This window comes from Gadus macrocephalus, chromosome 15 (genome assembly GCF_031168955.1).
Source record: "Gadus macrocephalus chromosome 15, ASM3116895v1".
NCBI lineage: Eukaryota > Metazoa > Chordata > Actinopteri > Gadiformes > Gadidae > Gadus > Gadus macrocephalus.
The window spans coordinates 16,375,506-16,399,773 of NC_082396.1; the positions used below are offsets into that span (position 1 = coordinate 16,375,506).

The 24,268-nt window shown below is 43.5% G+C and overlaps 1 protein-coding gene across 1 annotated transcript in view; it reads left to right on the top strand.

The window, feature by feature from the left end:
* The first annotated feature begins 9,251 nt into the window (after positions 1-9,251).
* Positions 9,252-24,268, top strand: part of ehbp1 (EH domain binding protein 1) — a 143,946-nt gene continuing 128,929 nt past the window's right edge. The window contains 2 exon segments of the mRNA XM_060073935.1: positions 9,252-9,671; positions 10,189-10,616. Of these exon segments, the coding sequence (XP_059929918.1) occupies positions 10,513-10,616 (104 nt within the window). The 5' untranslated portion in view covers positions 9,252-9,671; positions 10,189-10,512.

Sequence of the window (24,268 nt, forward strand, 5' to 3'; positions counted from 1 at the left end):
CGGGACGTGTTCTCCGACCTGCCAGGGAGGACCACGGTCAGGGACGCGGAAAGTGGGGGTGCTTAGGGTGCTGCAGCACCCCCCTGGCGGTCCCTGGCTGTAACTGCAAGTGAGAACGTTTTCTGAACGAATCAATATTTTTTTTTTTTTTTTAGTAGAATTTTATCATACAACATGATTATCATGAAATTATTGACAGCCACCCTTTTTGTTATATTTATCATATTAGCATTTCATTTTATTTAGGACATTGTCTGTGTAGTCTGACGTAGTGACGCACAACCCAGAACAATGCTGTGTGCGCGACGGGAAAATTCGAAAAGTCAAGCTTGTTACAAGTGCGGAAAATAAGTATTTTCCGATTTTTTGGCACCAAGAAGGCAAAACTTCGCGATCAAAACACAAGCCGGACATCCAATTCCCTGCCTTCCGTATGTGACCTGTCAATAGCTCAATATGGTAGGCCTACTATGCTGATTATACATAAGCATGTTGGTGTTCAACATCTGTTGTAGTGCAAAACATTCTAAAACTGGTGTAAAATGTTGCTGGCCATATTAATAGACACGTTGAATGTTATCGTTTTAATTCTGGAATCCCGCACGTAATCTGGTTGGCAAATAAAGAGCAAAGACGGACGGACGGTTCACTTGACGGAGAAATCGTCACCTTCCTCATATCAGACAACTCGTAAGTCTGTATGAAAATGAAGGCTTTCGTTTACTGTCACTTTCCTTTGTAAACCTTTAGAAATAACCTCCTGAATCCTTGTTATAACGCTGTGTATAATCCCGGACCGCAACAGCTTGTCGGCATGTTGTTAGTGTGTGCAATTCAGCACAGTATCAGCCGAGTTGACTCTAATTTCCACATTGTTTACTTGCTAACGTTTTCGAATAACAGTGGCTAGTTGGCAGAGTTAGTATTTTTACACACCAGTAAGTGTTTATCAGAGCGGAGCCCTAAATGTGACGTCACCCGTCATCTCGTCTCTGTAAACATTGGATGTTGCGCAGCATTTATTATGACGTCATTATATAGACTCTCTCTCAGCACCCCCCACTCGGACTGACTTCCCGCGTCCCTGACCACGGTCACCCACCACGACATCCGGACGACGCCGTGAGGGTGAGAGTCCCACCCTACAGGATCCCGGAGGCCCGGAGGGAGGCCATACAGACCGAGGTACGCCGGATGCTGCAGCTCGGGGTGATCGAGGAGTCGTGCAGCGCATGGTGCAGCCCGGTGGTCCTCGTGCCCAAACCAGACGGGACCTATCGTTTCTGCAACGACTTCAGGAGGCTGAACGAGGCGTCTGAGTTTGACGCGTACCCCATGCCCCGCGTCGACGAACTGATAGAACGCCTGGGGCCGGCGCGGTACCTCTCGACCCTGGACCTGACCAGTGGGTACTGGCAGGTGCCGTTGACCCGAGCGGCCCGAGAGAAGACAGCTTTCTCCACCCCCGGGGGGCTGTATCAGTACACCGTCCCCCCCTTCGGAGTACATGGCGCCCCGGCCACCTTCCAACGGATGATGGACCAGCTCCTGAGGCCCCACCAGGCCTACGCGGCAGCCTACATTGATGATATTATCATCTACAGCCCGAGCTGGGATGTCCACGTCAGCCAGCTAAGTGCCGTGCTGGGGGAGCTGCAAAATGCGGGCCTCACCGCCAACCCGGCCAAATGTCGTCTCGGGCGGGAGGAGACGACGTACCTGGGGTACCAGGTAGGGAGGGGAACCGTGCGGCCACAGGTCAGTAAGGTAGCCTCCATACGGGACTGGCCTCAACCCTGCACCAAGAAACAGGTGAAGGCGTTCTTGGGACTGGTAGGGTACTACCAGCGGTTCATACCCGGGTTCGCCACGCTGGCCAGCCCCATGAATGACCTGACCCGAAAGGCCCTGCCGGACCGAATCACCTGGTCTGAGGGAGCTAACCGGGCTTTCGGGACGCTCCGCAAGGCCCTTTGTTCAGAGCCGGTACTGATAACCCCTGATTTCACTCTTCCCATGACAGTTCACACGGACGCCTCGGAGGTGGGACTCGGGGGGGGGGTCTTGTCCCAGATCCGGGCCGGAGAGGAATACCCCATAACCTTCATCAGCAGGAAGCTTCCCAACGAGCGAAAATGTTCAACCGTGGAGAAGGAAGCCCTGGCCATCAAATGGAGCCTCGAAAAACTCGGGTACTATCTCCTAGGGAGGGAGTCCACCTTGGTCACCGACCACGGCCCCCTGAAATGGATGGCTGGGGCCAAGGACACCAACGCCCGGGTGACGCGGTGGTTCCTGGCCCTCCAGAACTTCCGGTTCAAGGTGGACCATCGACCGGGCAGGGAGCACGCCGACGCCCTGTCACGCCGGGATGCCTGCCTGGGGGGGTTCCCCGGAAACCAGAGGCCTGAGCAAGCGGTGGAGGAGTGTGGCATCCCGCCCCTGAAACCTCGGCCCGGGTGGGTCCGAGGAACAGTGGTGAACGGGGCATACCGCCGCCACCAACCAGCCAGCGACAGGGAGCTGAGTCTTTCCCCCCAATCAACGAAATGGGGGACACCTGGCGGCTGGGAGGAGGAAGACCCGGAACCGGCTTAAAAGGGACCACGGAGCGGGAGCAGGGACACGTCGGGATTACGTAACCCACCCGAGGACTAGAGGCTCACGGAGACCCTAGAGCGAGAACGCATTCTTTGACTTGAGTTAAATAAATGCCAAGTTCGGCTTAACCCATCGCTTTCGTGTGATTCGTACGTGGAGCCTGGCACCTTGGGGGAGGGGGTTACCACAACACACACACACACACACACACACACACACACACACACACACACACACACACACACACACACACACATGTACGCAAACACAAAAAGACAAAACAACATACATGAGAGAAGACATTGTGTCATAACATGCATGCACACATATACAAGCTAAGACACACAAGCAAATAAATTTGGGGTTTCTGTCATAGTCTATCATCTCTAAAGACAACATACAGAGGAAAAGGACAGAGACGGAATGAGCTCAAAATTACATCTCCGGCCGTTTCTCTGTAAAGATGGACCGCAATGCATTGCGATTAGTTTGTCGGCCAACAACAGAAAGATAACTCAACCAACAGAAACGCTGGACTCACTATCCTTCACCCTTCATTATATTGACATAAGGAGCTACTGGACTTCAGTGGGAGGCTGTAATGTACTGCCTGGTTGAGAGAACAAACAATTTTTGTAAGTTACCTGGTTTCTGGAATGTTCCAAAGCTGCCATGGCGTGAGAGTCCCTCCCTCTCACCTGGACGGCGGCGGACCTGTCTGTTATTACACCTGCAAGCTATGAGCAGGAGGGAAAGATGCTGACAAACGCACACACACATACATACACCAACACAATTGTTTGATAATTTAGCCTATGTTGTACATTCTCTGTTTTGTATTTCATTTAATCTGTTGAGATATATAATTGTTAGTGATTAATCCATCATTATTATTTCATTTATATTAATTCACGGTTCTTGATGTGTGTTTCTCTTGGTTTTAGCCTTAGTTTGAGTTTTATTTTTTTCTGTCAGAATTGACAGGAATATGTTTCTTATTCATTCCCTTGAGCTTCAGTGAAAAGCTAGAGGTTATGAAGGTAGGTAGGATAGCTACTAATGAAGCGCTAGCTACTAGGTATATATCCTTCTACGTTATAATTCAATTGGTGAATTTTGATCTTTCTCATCTTATTCCATTTCTATATTGCTAGTATGTGTTAACTTCAGTCCCGACCAGTGCAGGCACGCAGCAGGGACCCACACGGAGAGGATCCAAATGCAGATAAGAACCCAGGAAATGCAACCAAAGGAAAAAGAAAAAGCCTAATCCAAGGGAATAACAATGATAGAGGGACATGACAAATATAATGAGACGACAAAGGAACAAAGCAAGTATGCTGGTATAAACTGGGATAGACTAATGGGGGATGCAGAAGGTGCAGGTGGTAAAATTGACAGGGAAGCTCAGTTTAGGGGACTGAGGGGATGCAGATGGGCCTGGCAGGATCTGTGAAGTGAGGGAAAAGTCTACGGACATCTGGTGGACAGGTGGCGAATAGAAAATGAAATAACAAACATAACATAGTCAGACTATGTCAAGTTCAGAGCTTATTTGAATGGATTTATCTTATAATTTTCATCTAGTCCCACTTTTGTCAATACACAAATTTGAATGCACTGTAATATTCTGGTTGACTAAGAAATGTGTCAGAGGCGACATGCATGACCCTATCAGAATACTCTTTTAACGTTGTATTTCATTTGGTATATAAAGTCTTGTCTTTACAAAGTTGACATGGACGGGGACACTGGAGTCTTCATTTGGAGTTACATCAGAGGCAGTAGATCATGGGTTCTCCATCTTTAGAACCACTCCTGATCTAAATTCAAAGGCTAACAATGATAATCAAAGGCGTATTGACTCCAGTATCCGCTTCCTTCAGCCAGAGCTGTGCTTCTTGAGCTTCTACAGATTAATGATTGCCAGCATTGAACCCTTAAAGGTTGGGTATGGGATTTGTGAAACGCCAGCAGATTTTGAAAACACACAACTCGAATGGTCCTACCCCCTCTCCTTCAACGCTGACTCTGACTCCACCCATTCCAAGTACATGGACGCACAAGGATTTCAGGTAATTTTGCAAAAATGGCCCAAAAATAGTATTTCCATACCCAACCTTTAATGGCTTAATCATACAGCCAGCCAACCAGTCTCAAATGAACAAGCCATGGAAAAAGGCAGAAGGAAGTTTCCAGCTTGGTAAAGGAGCTCAGTGCGGATGGTGTTCTCCCTGTCAACTCTCTCTTCCAGGCCTCTTTATAGCCAAAGGACCCAGACCGTTGCTCAGGTGGGGTTCATAGATATCTAAAGTCTAATGGATGGAGACCTTCTTTAAATATACGTAAATTCCAAGGAAACAGCATTTGAGAATGACAAATAGTTAACTTAAGTAAAACTAGAGAACCGGTAAATAAGTAATTTTGGAGTCATTTTTGTCATGTACCAGGGCCTGCCATTCTAACTTGCAGTTACGATGGCCTTGAATGGTAATGATTTGTATGGGACATTCATATCTAGAACAAGCAGCCACATCCCACATAAAAAAGATAGTAGTCTGAATAAAAATAAATGTTTACATCCATCCATCCATCCATGGGAAATATACCCATCACAAAATGGTTCTGTAACAGTGACCAATAGCAGGAGAGATCATAGGAAGCTGTCCATCAAATAAATCTACTACAAGATTTCACTCCCTGCGGCAGTGCCATGAATCAGCACGCCCCAGCTTACAATAAAAGATGCTTATCTAAGAGGGAGAAGCATGGAGCTCATGTTTCCTCGGGGAGAGACACAGGAAGACAGCTCAAAGAAAAAGGAAAACATGATAGCAATCAGCCAAGAAGGCTTAGGTCTGGATTTAAAGGGACATTGCACAATACACTTTGTTGATAATTGTCAATAAGCATTTTGGGCAGTTAAAACAACAGCGTGAAACATTATTCTTCTGCTTTTCATCCACAGATGATGCCTCATTGTGTAGTTAAATGTGCCTTTATGAGTATTTGGTCTCCGGAACATGAGGAAACAAAAGGAATATAACTTTTTGCAAATAGATCACACAAAAATGCACCCATATTCGATTTTAAGGCCCTAACCCTAATCCCGACATTGAGAGTGGCAAATCAATTTCTTGCACACCTTTCCAGTTCTGGTAATGCGTACGGCCATTCATGCTATGTTGAGAGAAGTGACTCAGCTCACATCTGAGGGGCCGAGCTTTGTTTGCAAGTCTTTTCAAGTAGTCTTTACATCCCATATTGTCGTAGACTAGAAGGCTTTACATGCTCTGTTAGTGTCGTAGACTAGAAGGCTCTACATGGTCTACTATTGTCGTAGACTAGAAGGCTCTATGTAGTCTGTTAATGTTGTTGACTAGAAGGCTGTACATGCTCTGTTGGTGTTGTCGACTAGAAGGCTCTACATGCTCGGTTATTGTCGTAGACTAGAAGGCTCTACATGCTTGGTTATTGTCATAGACTAGAAGCCTCTACATGCTTGGTGTTGTCGACTAGAAGGCTCTACATGCTCTGTTATTGTCGTAGACCAGAAGGCTCTACATGCTCTGTTATTGTCGTAGACTAGAAGGCTCTACATGTTTTTTTAGTGTCGTCGACTAGAAGGCTCTACATGCTCTGTCAGCGTCGTCGACTAGAAGGCCCTACATGCTTTTTTGATGAATCAGCTCTGAATCGGTACTCTATGAAACGAAACAAACTTAGAACCAATTTACAAATCTAATTAAGAATGCAATAGTACTTGTCGGTAAGCATTTACAGCCATGGGAGTGCATTAGTGATGGATCGTTCGCGACCGAATCAGTTTGAATGAACGAATTTTTAACAAGGACGAACCGAAGTGATTCTTCTCTCTTGTTCGTTCTAAGACTCGACTCCTCCCAGACCAGTGCTCAAAGTGGGCCGGTACTCACCGATACGCAGTACCGGCCCTTCTAAATTTTACCCTTTAGCGTACCGGCACTTGTCACAGGCTGCCGGTACTCTACTCTGTTTAAGTGCGTTTGCAGAGTTGGGTAAATAGCCGGTGGCTCTACTACCACTTGTTGAAAGGGCTATAGCGCCAGCTAGCGTAGCGGTCGGAGTCAGCCAAGCTCCGGCGATATACTAAAGTGTGACGTCACGTTTCCATAGCAACTGGTTCTACACAAACCAAATTAACAAGGGGAAATCCTATCCGATGCCACACAAACCTTTTAAAATGTATAATCGTGTGGCATAGGATGCTTGCCTCGGCACGTTAGCCTATCATAGCAAGGTGATGATAGAGTTATGATGTTTGTCCATTTATCTACACAGTAAATTAAGAACCGGGAAAGTAAAGTAATAAGTAGTGAAGTTACTTTTCAAATGCTGTAACTAGTAAAGTAATCTCATCTCATTTTTTTTTTTTTTAATTAGGTTAATTGTCTTATAATATTTAGTCTCTGCACAATCTTTTTTCTTTTTTTAATCAAGATTGTCATTCAATATTTCTGTTAGAACTACATTTTTTGTTTACTTATGTCTTTGGCTGTGAGTATTTGTCAACTCTGCTGACGTGTTACACTAAAGTACAATTGTTGACAAGTTATGGTTTATTCATTTACCATTTATAGATTACCTCACTGAATTCATTACCAAATTCACAGCTAACTTATTGTCCCTTTCAGCCTCTCCCTGCAAAGGCAAGGTAAGATGCGGATGAAACAGCAGCTCCAGAACCTGAAGTTTAACCACAGAGCCTATGGTGCCATATGTGAACTAAAGCGGGTGTACTCCAATAATTGAAATGGTTGTCCCTTTGATTAAATCGTTTTTGAAGCTCAGCATTACCTTACCTTTTTTTTTTTAACTCTGAATTTTACAATGAATTTTTAACTGATTTGCACACGTCGCTTATATGTGAATAAGGGAGCACTGGCACTTATTTTTTTCCACTTCAACCACTGTCCCAGACCCACTAGTCGCTGACTCGCTGTTCGTTCACTGACTGTGAGTGGTGAAGGGGGAAGAGGCTTAGTTAGCGAGCGTACGATAATACGATTCAATATCAGTGAAATGGCCTTTGTAGTTTCTATGTCATGCCAGATTAATCAAACATTTGAATGTCTTGTCAATCTGTCTCGTTCTTTCATGGTTCGTTCTCCAACCGGGTCCCCCACCATAATTGCCAAATCAAGTCTTTTATCTTGCTGATATGTTAAACATCCAATTATCAACTACACCCCCCCCCCCCCCCCCCCCCCAGTGTGCGAATTATACCACGGTCTCCGGGGGAGCTGGGGGGGGGGGCGACGGCGGCGGCGGTCACTTATTAAGTTAATTCGTTACTTAACGTTAACGTTACTGTGGGCCACAGTAACGTTAACGTTAGTGGTCAAGTTAATATTAGAACTAACGTTAGCTGCCTCTTCTCTCGGCTTTGTAGTAGTCCCAACGTCCGATGTGCTACCACCAGCTACAGACGGCTGGTCCTCTTTTTCAGTTTGTTTGGGCGTCTTTTTATAGAAATCGCCCAAGGTGAGTTGCTTTCTTTTTTTAGACATGTCAGCAACAATGGCGCACAGGTGACAGTCTTTTAAGCAAGTTAACTAAACAAGCTTGTGTGATTGGGTAGTGGGGCTGCAGACAGCGCCCCCACGCTTCGAGCGGCAATAATGACGAGCATTAGGCTACGTTGTTTTCATGAATCATAAACTCAAAATATAATTTTATTTCACTTATTTTACACCTTTTAGAAAGACATGCCCAAAATAGCATTTATTTGGATATCATATAAATATTTTAGAGCCCCCCCAAAATTTCACAAACCATGTTTCCAGGGGAGCTCATGTCACCACTAGGGGAGCTATAGCTCCCCCTGCTCCCCCTTAATTCGCACACTGCCCCCCCCCCCCCCCATTCGGCTGCGTTTGGCTAAAGTTGTAATATTGACTGATGACCGACTTCCACGATCGTTTGAGAATGAGAACGAGGGAGGAGCTGACTGACTCAGCTGAGAACCGTGCATTCCATGATTCGATTCACCGCTACCAGAAACTCGACTGAACGAACGAACGAACGAACGATTCTGAGCGACTCTTCTTGGCGAACTGACCGACGCGAACTGAATCAAGGAAAATAATCATTGACTTCATCACTAGAGTGCATGAAGTCTTCCTTTATAAGCATTGGGGAAAGGAGCGGAATTTAAGTTATAAGAAATGGAAACATAAACCCAAAAGCTTTAAATAGGATAATATTTCTGTGTTTGCTACTGCAGAATGTAGCCCTATGCGCATATTAATCATTTATATTGAGGCAATATATATTTTGACGACTTTGCTTTCTTATTCGATATTTTGTGATTTCAATTAAGTACTTATTGGGTAATGGGTTACATAAAATAAATGAGTCACAACACAAATCACATTTCTAGGGGAGGTGTTCATGAGGACGGTAGTCCAGCAGCTAGATTCGAGTATCCATAACTGAGATTATACGGTAAAATTCCGTTTTTTTCTTCATGGGATTAAATGTCTTTGATGCATGTTCGGTTTGACGAATAGGATGACAATGACCGAGAGAGGCCTGGCCAATAAGAAAGCAATCCGCAAATGGAACAGCCAGCACACCAATTGGATTGCCCCGGGGGGCTTGTCTTTGGTTTCCAGTTGGCTACGAGGCAGTAAACGATGGAGGTAGCGGTGTGTTCATCACACTAGTTGGCTGTTGGAATTTACGCCTACAGTCGGAATACTTAAACTTTAGTTTTCTGTAGGCGAGCTTGAATCCATGTCGCCTCACATTCGTGTTTAAATCTTCGAGATGGCTTTAACCGGGCCGGTGCTTATATATGTGATATAAGTGGGGAGCGGTTAATTCCGCTTTTCCCATGTTATGATAGCTAGCCCCTTCTAGCTAACGTGCTAACGGTACTGCTCTGCTGCAGAGGAGGCGATAATTAGCTAGCAAGCGAGCTAGGGAGGCTTGTCTGCTGGGTTGTTTCCACCACTCTGGTACTTTGTTCCTATTAACGCGAGCTGAAAAGGTTAGCTGTGGGACAATGTGTTTGGTACCAAAGTAATGTAAGTATCACGATATGCGCAGTGCCTATACCATGTCATGTGGACCCTCTGGAGTGCAGCCTGATCCCGGCTAGCGGAGCACGGCGTTACCCCATCCTCGGGCTAGTCCTTGGAACAAAAACATCTTGGGAATGTTCCGTCATTACTTATTCACGTTCTGGTCTCACTTTAACCAAGCACTTTAAACATGTCTCACCCAATGGCATGTACACTACCCTGCATGGCATGTATTGCAAACTCTGCTTCCTCTTTTTGTCATCATGATGGAATATAGTCCAGGACTGGGAGTCCAGTAACGTTAGTAGCTAGCAGACGGGCCACTGCGGCGTACAGACCCCCGCCGTGTGGGCACCACCATCTATTGAAGTGTGGCTCATTCCCCATATGTTTATGATTTGCTTATATGTAGCGTTACTGTGTCTGTAGTAATAACAGGCTGTACTTAGGTTGACATGTATCGTTGGAAAGATGGCATAGATCTTTATTGACCATGTTATTGCGATCACGACTTTTTCAGGGAGATCGGCATAACGGTGGATTCTATGTGCAGAGGATTAACCATCTCGCCCCGTGGACCTACGGAAGGATTTTCGCATTAAAATGATGTGTTCAGTTCGTCAAGAACTCCACCAACGCTACAGACTCGGTTGAAACACATCTGGAATGTTCAGACTGGTTAAACCAACCCCTGTGCTTGTGTTAGTGTTATTCAGTGTGCTTAAGGGAAATTTGTCCGAGGATTTAGAATGGCACACGTGTAACATTATCATTAAAGTGAATTAGTGTAACAAGAAGAACAAGCCAGGTCGACATAGGTAAACAAACGAGGACTTCAAGAAACATGGCTTCGGTTTGGAAGAGACTGCAGCGTGTTGGGAAGCATGCGTCCAAATTCCAGTTCGTGGCATCGTATCAGGAGCTCATGGTGGAATGTACTAAGAAATGGTGAGTTTGCAATACTTATTACACACTATCAATTTTTTTATTTTTCAACGAAAAACGCTGTTAAAACATAAACGCCTGACTCGGTTTCTTGTGCTGGAATGCTGAGCTGGTCGCTGTCTCTTGTTCCGGCGGGTCATAATTTCACACACTGACACACCGTGGTGTGCGGGCATGTCTGCTTGTTGGGAGGGGTCGATGGGATGGGGAAATAGCTGCATTTCAGCATCTTTATGGAATTTGTACTCAAGTTAATGTATTTATTTTAAGTATGTAGAAATCCCGAGTTGTAGAACTGAGATTCTTTACAAAAACGTTGCACCTCTTTTTAAGTTGTTGTATTTTATGGGCGTTCTTTCTGAATGCTTAATCATCAGGCTATGCACACTTTTACTATGATGTATTCAGCTGCAGCGATATGTTTCTTTTGAAGACCACACCTTCAGTGGATTAGATCCAAATGAGTTGTTTACATTTGTAAAAAAAAAAATAAACAAGGTAGTGGAATGTGGAATGAAGACTTTGCCCCGAGACATGCCTTTTCAGGGGGTGGCCAGAGGCATGTTTAACACAGACCTACATGGCCTCAACCTGGGGCAGATATTGGGGAATGGAATGATACAAATGTACTACACTTCCCTGAGCCAATGACTCGTTTGACCTAAGCTTATTGTACCTAGCATGATCTTTTCTAGCAGTCGGACCTCCTCTCCCTTGTTTGTTTCCCAGGGTTATGGGTATAGACTGACAAAATACTAATATAAAGTCACTTATTAAATACTCTGAAATTGAAACTGACACTGGCTAGCCAGACATGTTATATAATGTAGGTTTATACCTCATGCAGAAAATGTATTGGTTAGATATTTTGTGAGACCATATGTCATTACACTTACTGGAGCTTTTGATCTATATCGATAGCAGATCAAACAATTATCATTGGGTGGAAAGTTGATTGTGCCCTCACCTAGTATTTAATATTATTTTTAGATCATAATTTTTTTTCAGGGGATTCTCAATATGCTGTACAATAAACTGAAATACTTGAGTTGAGACCAAGTAAAGGGACAGAAAGGACAACATGGTCAAAACATGTGTATCTGTCCAATGGCCTTTTTATTTGCATTTCTTTGAACATCCATTATAAGGTGTGGGTGTGGTATATATTCCGCTTGGAGAGTAAATCTTGGCAGAATATCCACCACACTAGCGAGTTAATATGATATATGTGGCAATGATGGCGTGCGCCTCAACAGTGTCGCGTAACTAGTAGGGGTTGGAAAAATAATTGATACTTCGATGCATCGCGATTCTCTCTAGAACGATTCCGTCTCGATGCGGATTAATTAATAATAATAATAATAAAAAAAAATGTATTTGTTCGCCTGCTGCAACATTCTGTTCGCCAGAGAGGGATCATTTTAGTAATTTTACTTATCTTCAGTGTGTATTGGCCAATCTGATTTTTCTTGACACGATTGCGATTCAGCCTACGCATAGCATGCATGCAAACTCACAGCCAGACACAAGAACTCCTTCTAATTCAAGAACAGCTTTTTCTTTAATGACATAGAAAAGAAAGATTAGAAATAAAATAAAACTGAAACCTATTTTTTTTTACATACTTCCATATTGTGTTGTAATGCAAACTGCATTGATTTTTGCATTGTTCGTAGAAAGTAAAATTTGTGACAAAAGCTTTCTCTCTGATAAAATATTAGGTAAGATAATTCATCTGTTGATGTCTTTAATGATCATCACAAAAGTAGGAAATGATTAGCAACCTCTGAGTAGCAAAGTCAGATGACGTAGATATATATTTTTTGTCAATCACGCATGGAAATGTACATAGAAAAAATGTGTGCATCGATAATCACTTTAGAATCGAATCGTTGACCTCATAATTGGAATCGAATCGTGAGGTGCCAAGAGATTCCCACCCCTAGTAACCAGAAGGGCACAAGGCGGTCGGCGAAGGAAGGCCAGCAACTGCCTGTCTCGAGCGCTCCTTCCGTTCACCATACTGGACATCAGCTACTCGACAACAGAGATATACTGACTCTTCGCCAGTCGGTTGCTAGCTACCACAAAAAGATAGCTATTTTATGTAGGGAAGGGGATCGGGACCCGGTTCTCCAAACCCAGTTCTTCCAAATTTCTCAAAACCCGAAAATCCATAAGGTCCACGATGCGAGTGCCATTGCTAACAGTGAGGGCACGCACGCTTATCAAAGAGAAAAGGCTCAACATTTAACTCTAAATCTCACCATTTAACCCCAAAACTCACAAAATGCTTTTCCCATATCCTGCCCAATGAGGCATTGTGTATAAGGTAGGGATGGGCACGAGTAGTAAATTCCAAACACGAGTGATCGAAGGAATTCCTCGAGGATCAATCGAGTACTCGTTTAATCTAATCTATTTTTAGAATGCAACGCATCTGCAGCAGGAATAGGCCTGATGATGAACGGCAATATTACCAACCAAACATGTAATGCTTATTCTCCATCAAAACAGTCAGAGTTATCAGAGTATTCATTATTTATTTTTGCAAACGTTCAAAACACATTTTCCTTACAAAAATAAATATGCGTCTCACAATTTAAATCACGTCGAACCAAGGCCTGTAACTGTTTAAAAAAAAAACAAAAAAAACAAATAGCCTAACCATTGCAAATAATTTAAAGCTGCAAATAAAACGGCAGCAAATGGACTATAGAAATACTCAGCGTTGTGATCTACACGGCCGGGATTACAGCTGCGTCTTGCGGCGGTGAAAATTGCCGACACACTTGGTTGCTGCGGGTCTGCTTTCCCGAACTCACCGTTGTGTTTCAGGAGCATAGTTGCCGCATAGTACTTGTTGTACTCTGGTAGCTCGATTTCGCTTGGAATATTTTACATTTCTTTATGATCTCCTATTTCTTTAAAGTATTTCAATTCTTCGCTGCGCTTTGCTTTAACCGCCATCTCTTAACTTTTTGAATTCTGGAGTGCCTACTGCCTGCACACGGCACGGAACGCACCACACAGAAATTTGATATATTTCATTTGCTTTGTGCCCACGGCATGCGTTAGTGGCGCCGCACAGAAAATTGAATACATTTGCTTCAGAAAACTTTGTTTGTGTGTGTATATGCAAACTCGAGTTTGCCTGTCCACCAACCGAGTTCATTTGTTACGAGGAGTACTCGAGTAATCGATTCCTCACGCCCATCCCTAGTATAAGGTAATTGGTGTTTGCTTTAGGAGCAAGTGATTTGACCTTGGACTTGAGATCTTGCAATTGTCTGCCAACTGTCGTCTGAGCAAATGGATGTTATGTTATATTAGCTTTATTTGTATTTATCTAAAATGTAGCTGTGTATTCAATCAGGCACATATTTTGTCGCAGAATCAAGCACTGGATAAAGGCCCCTACATTTTTTTTTATGACTGCACCCTGTTCATCGAAAGTTAGGGTGCACTCACGCTAGGCCATCTGGCAGTGGCCGTTGGCCGTTTTCACACCTAACCGTGCTCAAATGGCCCCATTGTTCTCTGGCCTGCACTCACACTAGGCCATCTGGCCGTGGCCGTTGGGCGTCGCAACTGTGGCCTGGCCACGGTAGGCTCTTGTACATACGTCATCACGTCGTAAGTAACACGTTATCACCAAGCGTCCGCTGCATGGACCATAATAAAGTCTGCCGCCAGTCAGAGTTCTAACAACAATGGACAACAACAAACAGAACACAGTTCGCACTTTGCTGAGTCTGTTGCTTATTTGGATATATGTTTACCGTTTAATGGGGAAAGAAGGCTCGTTGCCTTTATTATGTCCGTGGTCGTCGCATGGACTATACGTCATCCAGCTCAGGTTGCGTAGCCGTGCGTGTGCGCTAGGGCTGGGACGACGCGTCGACGTAATCGATGACGTCGACGTGAAAAATGCGCGTCGATTTAAAAAAAAAAAAAAAAAAAAAAAAAAAAAGGATGGGCGGCGCCGGAGCGTAGTAGCAACGCGAGCGGCTCCTCAGACTTTCATAAGTGCAAGGCGCCACTCACTCGTTCCTCTAAAGTATGGGAATTCTTTAATGTGAAAGGAAACGATTCCGTGATATGTCGTCTTTGCAAAATGGAGATGACTTTCCATTCTAGCACCATGGCAATTAACCAGCACCTGAAGAGGCGCCACCCGGTAGCAGCTGCAGATGACCGAGCACCGTAGAATTCTAAGAATGCATTAATTTGCACTTTTATTTTGGAATTTAGAGGCAATAAACATGTATTGAAATGTTATGGAATTCATATTTTTTTCATTCAGATATGTAAATCAACATGTATAAATTGCTATTAGTCAATTAATGGGGAGATAATCGAGAATCGAATCGAATCGGACTGAAAAAATGAATCGTTAGATGAATCGATGCATCGAAAAAATAATCGCTAGATTAATCGTTTAAAAAATAATCGTTTATCCCAGCCCTAGTAATGTTAGGGTATTCAACTTGTTGTGGAGTTAATGCGCGATGCAATAACATCCCCGACTAACATGAATAATCCGATTAGTCCCGAAATAAAATGTTTGGCCCCACTACGTTATTTAGCAACAGGGGAAATGCAACTTTGCAATGCCGGCGATTTAAAATTATCGCAACCATCAGTCAGCCGTGCCATAAACTTTCCTTTGGACATTCAACAATTACACAGGATCAAAGCCAACTTCATGGCAATTGCAGGTATGCCCGGTGTGGTCGGTGCTATTGACGGGACGCACATAAAAATAATTGCGCCATCAAAAGACGAGGACGTGTTCGTCAATATGAAGAAAGTGCATTCCATCAACACGCAGGTTGTTTATTTGTTGAATCCATATTTATTATTGTTTACTGATTTCTTCCATATATGCTAGAGCACACAAACATACACGAAATGCTGTGGAGAGAGGGGAATTGGGCAGATGAAACGTCGGTTTCATGTCCTCCACGGCGAAATACGCCTCACCCCAGAGAGGGCAAGCACAGTAATCACTGTATGTGCCATTCTACACAACCTCTGCAAGCGGAGGAACATTCCACAGCCAGACGATGATGATGATGATGATGATGATGGCGATCAACATGACAAGGAATTTGGCTGTGTGGAACCGAGTGGACAGGCATTTAGGGATCACTTTGAAAACACATTTTAGGTAAACACCTTGGCACAAATCAGTCAACACTAGGGATCGACCGATACCGATTTTTTTTTAGGGCCGATACGATACCGATATTTTTTCCTCAGCCTTAGCCGATACGCCGATACCGATTTTCTTGAGACGATTTTTTTTTATTTATCATTATTATTTTTTTTAAAGGAACATTTATTGAACTTCAATATAAAAAACAATATTTAACAAATAGTAAAAACAGGTGAAGTAGAACAAGTAAGAACAAGTAGATGAACAATATTTAACAAATATTAAAAACAGGTGAGGTAGAACAAGTATAAAAAAAAAAAAATCGGCGAAAATCAGCCGCGTATCGGCCGATACGATACACGTAAAAACCGCGAATATCGGCCGATAATATCGGTCGATCCCTAGTCAACACTTGGGTAGTTCTTAACATTTATTTTCTTTTAAATTCTACGTATTTTTATTGTTTGCTTTCTCTCTCTTGAACGTGCAGGCTACAACGTCATTATCGTGGTCTGCACAAAATTGTCATCATGCGTGTATTCTGCTAACTGCACTATAACTACTTAATAGGAATTCATTTCTAGCCTAGGCTATTTCCTTGTTTTTCGGTGATTCAGTGGGCTCGTCTGAACAACCATATTATTGGATGTGTTTGTGGCTGGGCATTGACACACAGCTATTGCTGACCCGATTAGGAGAGCTTGGTCTAGATCCTGCCCATATTGTTGGGCAGGATAATGTATAGGCCTTTTTACACTGCCAAGCCGGTTCGGTCACAGCTTGGCGGCAGGCCCGTGATTTCACTGTCTTATCTCAAGTTTCCTGTGTAAAAGCGAGTGGGTAAAATCCCCCGTTTGTCACGGCGCAGGCTTTCTTGGTTCACTGGAGAAGGTGGGGCTGCGCACGGAGTCTAGACTTATTTAGAATAATTTGCATGCTCTCGAATGTTCATTTTCTTTTATGAATGAAGACACCCACGCAATAATGAGTTCACGTCTAAGTGTGGACTACAAACACGATTAACTATGGTCAGGGATGTTCGTTACTGTCTAGACACGGTCCAAAAATAGTGAACTTCATCAAGCCTCACCGAAGTGCCTACGGTGCTCAATGCAAACAATCGCCTGCAGAAATGACCCAACACCCACTGGTCTCAGCATGATTAATCTAGTAGGCCTATGTCTTCTGTCATTCTGCGTTTGAATGATAAAGAATGAATGGAACGTTGCATTTTTAATGTTTACACCAAAGATTCTAGACTAGAGTGCGCCAATCAATGAAACCTTATGCGGAATCAGATAGTCGGCTCTCTTTGCTGTGCAAAGTGTGTTTCAGAAACCAGCACATTAAGATAAATGTAGTTGTCACACAAGCTATTTTAGATTTTTGTAATATGGAATTATGTCGGGGGAAAATGCAGTGAAATAATGTACGCACAGTGCTTTGAGGATTAGGACTGATATAGCATATGTCGGCCTAGGCCTAATCAATTGTGTTTTAATATCTTTAGCATTCATATTATTGCAGAATATTCTTTTCGTAGGCTACTCTGCAGTTGGCCTTCAGTGTTTCCCCTAGAATTTTTTTTTAGGCCCGGTGGTAAGAGCTGATAGTGTGATTTGTTATACATTTTTCACGGGATGCTAGACTATTTGTTGGTTATTTCCATATAAAACACTTGCTTAGCCATCACAAGTTGATAATGATTCAATAAACACGTTATTAACAATAAACTAATTTTATTTACAATACAATTTTTGGTGGTGCCATGCTAATGATGATATAACTTAATGCTGTCAGATTGTCCGTTATGATGGGGCATCATCTGCGCACGCGCGACACCGCATTTATTTATTATTATTTTTTTTTTTTGGAGATATGGAGTAGAAAGGGATTGTATTCCCGGAGCTGAGCTGCCAGAGTGCCGCCGAGCTACCCTAGCAGGAGCTGCTCGTCCGCCGGAGCTGCTTGTCCGCCGGAGCTGCTAGTCCGCTGGAGCTGCCACCTAGCTTCGGCGCCAGTTCTGCTCCCGGAGTACACCTCCGGAGCTGCCGGACTGTGGCCGGCCGGCAGCTCCGGAGCGGGGAGCTCGGAGGCAGTCTGGCAGCTCAGCTCCCGGAGTACAATCCTTTTCTTCACCATGTCACGGTTCATGGACTTCAGAAAATCAATGCCAAAGTTCCTTCCCCCCAATTCTTCTCAACCACGGCCGAGATATCCCCCACTACGAGTTTTTACTTGTGGAAGTACCAGAGACGTCAGACACAGTCTTTATTATTCATAATATCATCAGAGGCGCACATAGCTTTTGGCCGTGATATTAGATGGATTATATAAATACTCGGGCCGTATATAATATTATTATTATGTTATATTATATAGATATAGAGCTCCAGGAGTCAGCAAACTGCAACAATCCCTTCTCCTCCATGCTGTGGTTCAGTCTGACAGCTCATTGGTCAATGGGCAGCAGCTTATTTGAATCAACGCTAGACACCAGAAACGGCGCATTCTGAAGGGACTGAAACAGAGGGGTATAGCGGTAGACGAAAAAGCTATTTCCAGCAAACAGCTTAAAAAACATGTTTTCTGGAACTCAAACACTATGTTTACTCGTTAGGAAAACACCATAATATGTCACCTTTAACGTTCTGAGTCTTTATCGATACCACTATTGATGCTTTTCTATTAATTGGTGGAAAGACGACGTGTTTTTTAGCGATGAGGAAAATCTTTAGGAAATAAATAATTGTATTTTAAATTAAATATGTAATTCTTAATAAATATTGACACCAGTAGTTTTAATTATATATACTAAAATGATTAGAGCAGTATACGCCTGTATTAGTTGTACAGAAACACGAGTATTACAGTATTACTCATGTTTCTCACCAAAAACTCAATTTACCGTTTCTTTGTTACATTTGAACGCAGCATAACCTAACAGTCGTTTTACTGAGCCAACCTCAACACATCATCACGCAGCACATCTGAAACTTTATTTATTTTTTAAGATAACTAGCTTGTATGCTGCCGATTACAACACAGATTTCACAATTGGATTACTATTTTTGTGCGATTACCGCTCGCTTTGAGTGGATGATTAAGGCGGGCCCGTCTGTGGTGCGACAGGATAAGGAGGAGTCTTTTCAACTCGGAGACAGTCGAAGGTACTGCATTTGGCCTTTATTTGATGCACAATGCTAATGTGTTTGGCCATTGAGGTTGTGTTCCCCCCCTTTACAATAAATTATTTTCGCCCTTTTCGCCTGTTCAGCCATCCTCGCGAGCAAGGTTAACTGCCAGACTTCACTTGTTTTACTTGTAATACTTGGTTGCTTACAATTCCATTCTAAAACATTGGTGGACACGCTGCAGTGCAGTTAAATGCTGTGACGCAACTCGAGGGACACAACATTACCTTACAGGACCTACGGGGCAAAAATAATAATAAATGAACGACGTGACTCGATAGTGGTATCGATAAGCCCAAACGTTAATGATTTTCGGGTTTTGAAGAAGTGGAACCGGGTCCTTGATAGAACCAGGTTTCGATCCCCATCCCTAACTCTTCCTGGATGTATGTGGTTCAGGGTTGAACCAGTCTATTTCATTACCGCAATTCTTATTGAAAAATGCAGCATATTCGCTTCGTAATGGATGTAAATAGTTAGCACGATTTTAATGGGAGACTCACCAAATTGATAATTGGTTACTCCCCAGTTACCAAGCAGTGCAGCGTTATGATTCAAGTCTCTCACCGGGTGTTTTGTTAACCTTCCTCGGATAAGCTAGCGTCATGAAACAGTCTTGATCTCATGTAAATTCTCAATATCAGTCTGGCCTCCATCCCAGTCAAAGTTTTGAAATAAAAAATCAGCGGGTGGAAAAGAGCTTCAGTTCATGACGAAGAAGGAACAACCCAGTCTGCCCAAGTAAAAAAATAATGGTGGGACCAAGGAAGCAAACTAAGCTTTTATACAAGTTTTATTGGCAATAAAGTGAATAACTTTGTTAAAAGATTACAAGAAATTAATTTAGTTCCAACCAGATTCGGCAAGACAAAGAGGGCATGAGGGGAACACTGATTGGAGTTTTTGGAACAACTTAAGGCTGTGGCCAAATCTGGAAGTTACTGCCGTGTGTGTGTGTGTGTGTGTGTGTGTGTGTGTGTGTGTGTGTGTGTGTGTGTGTGTGTGTGTGTGTGTGTGTGTGTGTGTGTGTGTGTGTGTGTGTGTGTGTGTGTGTGTGTGTGTGTGTGTGTGTGTGTGTGTGTGTGTGTGTGTGTGTGTGTGTGGCTTTGGCACCCTGGATAATGTTTCCCGGAATGTATGTTTACTACTCAGTCAGAAGGATGCATCTGATAGTGCATGTAAGATGGAAGTCGTGTTTGTAGGGCTGTCTGTAAAGTTGTGTTTGGATGGTTGGCAGAGTGGACAGGGACATGGATAATGTTTACTTAACATGTGTCTGATGGCCGCAGGCTACAGTCCCATTTAGGGATCGACCGATACGGATTTTTTAGGGCCGATATGATACCGATATTTTTTCATCAGCCTACGCCGATACGCCGATACGCCGATACCGATATTTAGAGCCGATATTTAGAGCCGATACTGCTTTTGCTCCCTCAATCATAAAAATAACACTGATAACAAATGTTACAAGTCTCAATTTAAAAAAAGGAACATTTATTGAACTTCAATATAAAAAACAATATTTAACAAATAGTAAAAACAGGTGAGGTAGAACAAGTAAGAACAAGTAGATGAACAATATTTAACAAATATTAAAAACAGGTGAGTTAGAACAAGTAAAAAAATAATTAAAAAAAAATTGCATAAAAAAATATTGGCGAAAATCAGCCGCGTATCGGCCATACGATACATGTAAAAACCGCGAATATCAGCCGATAATATCGGCCGACCGATATATCGGTCGATCCCTAGTCCCAATGAAGCCCTGTAAGAGCAATACTCAATCCACCCTATCTGTCTCTGTTTACTCTCTCCCTCAGTCTTTGTTTCTGCATTCTATTTAGGGCTGCATGATTAATCTAATTCAATTTGACATCGCAATCTAATAGAACACGATTTTCAAATCGTAAAAGCTGCGCAAAAAAAATTTTTAGTGCTTTTTGTATTTTGTTAACTAGAGATGCACCGATTGCAAAATTCTTGGCCGATACCGATTTCCGGTTTTTAAGGATTTTTGACCTGCCAAAACCGTTTTTTCCGATACCGATTTTCTAAGAAATAATTATGATCATATAATAGACACCATATTTGTTGGCTTGAGTACCCTTCTCCCAGACAACATTTTGCTTATATAACTGCAATTAAAACCACAACTAGTGGTAGGCTATATGCTATCATAACTCCCCTTTTCAAGAATACAACATCACAAATAAGAAATAGAGTGAGAGTTTCAACAGTGCCTCCTGAGCAGATTTATTTTGAACACTGACATTCAGTCCAGTTTACAGGTCAATAACTAGGATAATACTAAAATAAATACAAACAAAAGATAAAGTGCACTATTATGTACTGAAAATAGACTGGTTCTCAAAGTAAATTGCACATTTCAGGCCTTTGACCTCTCTAAATAAAAAAGTGCATCATAATATGGGATAAAAAAACAACATCAATACAAACAGGTAGCTTTAGGTTGTGATCAAAGTACTCCATCCCACTCCCAATGCAATCACTTAACCATCAATGGCAGGTTCTTCTTCACAAACAGAAGCATCTCTGCCTTCTCACCAGAAAGCCTGTTTCTTTTCTCGTCTATGACATTACTAGCCAAGCTAAACAAGCGCTCGCTATCGACGCTTGTACATGGAGCAGAGAGGTAGGCTTGGGCAAGCGGGGCAAGTGCAGGGTAGTGTGTTTTGTTTTCATGCCAGTATTTTAGTATATCATTTACAGTTTCATCTTCAGATCTCTTGATGGGCAACTCGGAGAGGTAACGATGTAACTGCACAGATGAAGGGCTGCCCAGCAGTCGCTCTTCCTCATTGCTAGCACTCTCCTTCAGTATCTCAGCATGCACCGAAAGCAGTGGACTTGGCCTTTTGGCTGCAGGTTCCTCAGAAGGCTGATCAGGTGTGGGTTTGCTGGCACTGGTGTCCACTGTTTCCAGCATGTTCAGAAGCACCCTTTTCACCTCATCCTTTACTTCTGCTGAGAAGTAGCAGGTTTTGTATCTGTATCAACAGACAAAAGGAATTTTATTTTTTATTATATAGCCACATTAGCCAGGCAATACATACATGTTGTGCACTCTGAACATACACAAGCAGGCACTAAAAGGCCAACAAAAAATATATTTTTTTGTTTTAATTAATTGTATGTTTTGATATACCCATGCAAACACGTTAGCCTATAGCTTAGTAGCAAATGCTTATTCATTTAAGAATAGTAGTGGGCTGATTAACATTATTAGCAGTAAGTTATAACTTGCCTGGGATCCATTGCAGTGGCCACAGCGTACAGTGGATTCTTCTCGATGTCTTTAAACCTTCTCTGGACTGCTTCCGACAGCGTGGCTTTGGCAGTGCCCACACCACGGTCTGTGTCTGCTGCTCTCCCCAAAAGGCGCTTCAGTGCGGTGATTTCAGGGATGACAACTGCGGCGGTGGCTGACGAGGAGCTAATTGTCTTAGTGAGTTCCTCAAAAGGTTCAAGGATGCTCAACAAATTCTCAATTAACCCCCACTGATTTGTGGTGAGTACGGCCGGGAGCTCGTGTTCTGTTGCGTATAAGCCCAGGGCACGTTTCTGTTCCAACAGCGACTGCAACATATAAAATGTGCTGTTCCACCTTGTGGGGACATCCTGTTGCAAGCGCTTCTTGGGTTGACCCAACTCCTCCTGGATAGCGTGGAGTTTTGAATAGGCTAGCGATGAGTGTTTGAAGTGCGTGACTATTCTCCTGCCTGTTGCCACAGCGTCTGTGATAGAGCGTTGAGACTGCAGTCCCTCAATCACCGCTAACTGTAGTGTATGTGCCATACACGGGAGACCGGGGAGGTTGCCATCATCCAGTGCTTTGGTCATATTCCTAGCGTTGTCACGCAACACGACATGAACCCTCTTCTAATCGATTTTCCACTCCGCCAACATTTTGTCAAATTTGGCTCTTAGATTGTCGGCGGTGTGGGACCCGGGGCATTCCTCACAGCGTAGAAGGACTTGATGTAGCTCAAATTCATCATCCAGCCACTGAGCAGTCAGGCTCAACATTGACATTAAGCTCACGTTAGAAGTCCAAATGTCCGTTGTGAAACTGACCGGGGATTTAGTGCCGTCCAGCAGTTTGTGTATATGGCTTGAAACTCTCTCAAACAACTCGGGCAGCGCTGTGTCAGAAAAGTACCGCCTACTTGGTAATTTGTACCGTGGACTCAGGTGTTTCATCAGGTTTACGAAGCCTTTATCCTGTACTACGCTAAACGGCTGGTCGTCCAGAGCCATGAACTCCATTATTTTCTTAGTGGTGGCGTTGGACTTTTCAGTGTTGATGTCGAACATAGCAGCCATGGTGGAGGGTTGTTGTGGTCGCTGCGACTCTGCTGCATCCCTCCTCTTAGCGGCAGTGTCCTTATATGTGCTAAACACACCTGAGTGCTTCTTTTCCAAGTGGCGTATTAAGTTTGTTGTTCCAAATGTCTTAGGCGTTGATCCCCCACGGCTTATTTTTGACTTGCAAGCATTACAAACAGCGTGTTTTGGGTCGTCCTGGCACACAGTGAAATAAGTCCAAATCAGCGACATGTTTTCTTCCCGCGCTCTGGGCGCCTTGAGCTGCTACGCACCGCGCATGCGGGTGAGTTTGATCGGCCGAAAACCGGAAATTACGACAGTGACCGGCAGGTCACCGATTGTGGCCGATTGGATACAAAACCGGCTTTTTTAATCGGCGGCCGATTGATCGGTGCATCTCTATTGTTAATACAGTCGAACCATTCAGAGGGTCAGAATCTGAATCACCGGGCCATGTAGGGTTAACGTGTACGCGACGCTACCCTCCACTCACGTTACATGTGAGTGAGAGCAGTAGAACTATGGCGAGTGGATAGTGCCAGGATTCCCTGGAGAAGGATAACAACGTGTGAAATGCACGGGTGGAGTAGAAGGGGATTGTATTCCCGGAGCTGAGCTGCCAGAGTGCCGCCGAGCTACCCTAGCAGGAGCTGCTCGTCCGCCGGAGCTGCTTGTCCTCTCCCCACGCCGCCGCCGTGGGGAGAGGATATGCACGCCGCCGCCGTTGGGACTGGGGTTCGATTCCCAGTCTATATATATATATATATATATATATATATATATATATATATATATATAATTTTTTTCTTCATTATTTTCTGGTATTAATATATCCAATGACTTGTTGATGAATAAGTTGATAATTTTATAAAAAACGTTATGTAACTGTTCTATAGCAACATATGCTCTGAATCAAACCTGGTCGGACCAGGTTTTGCGCAGGTTAAGTT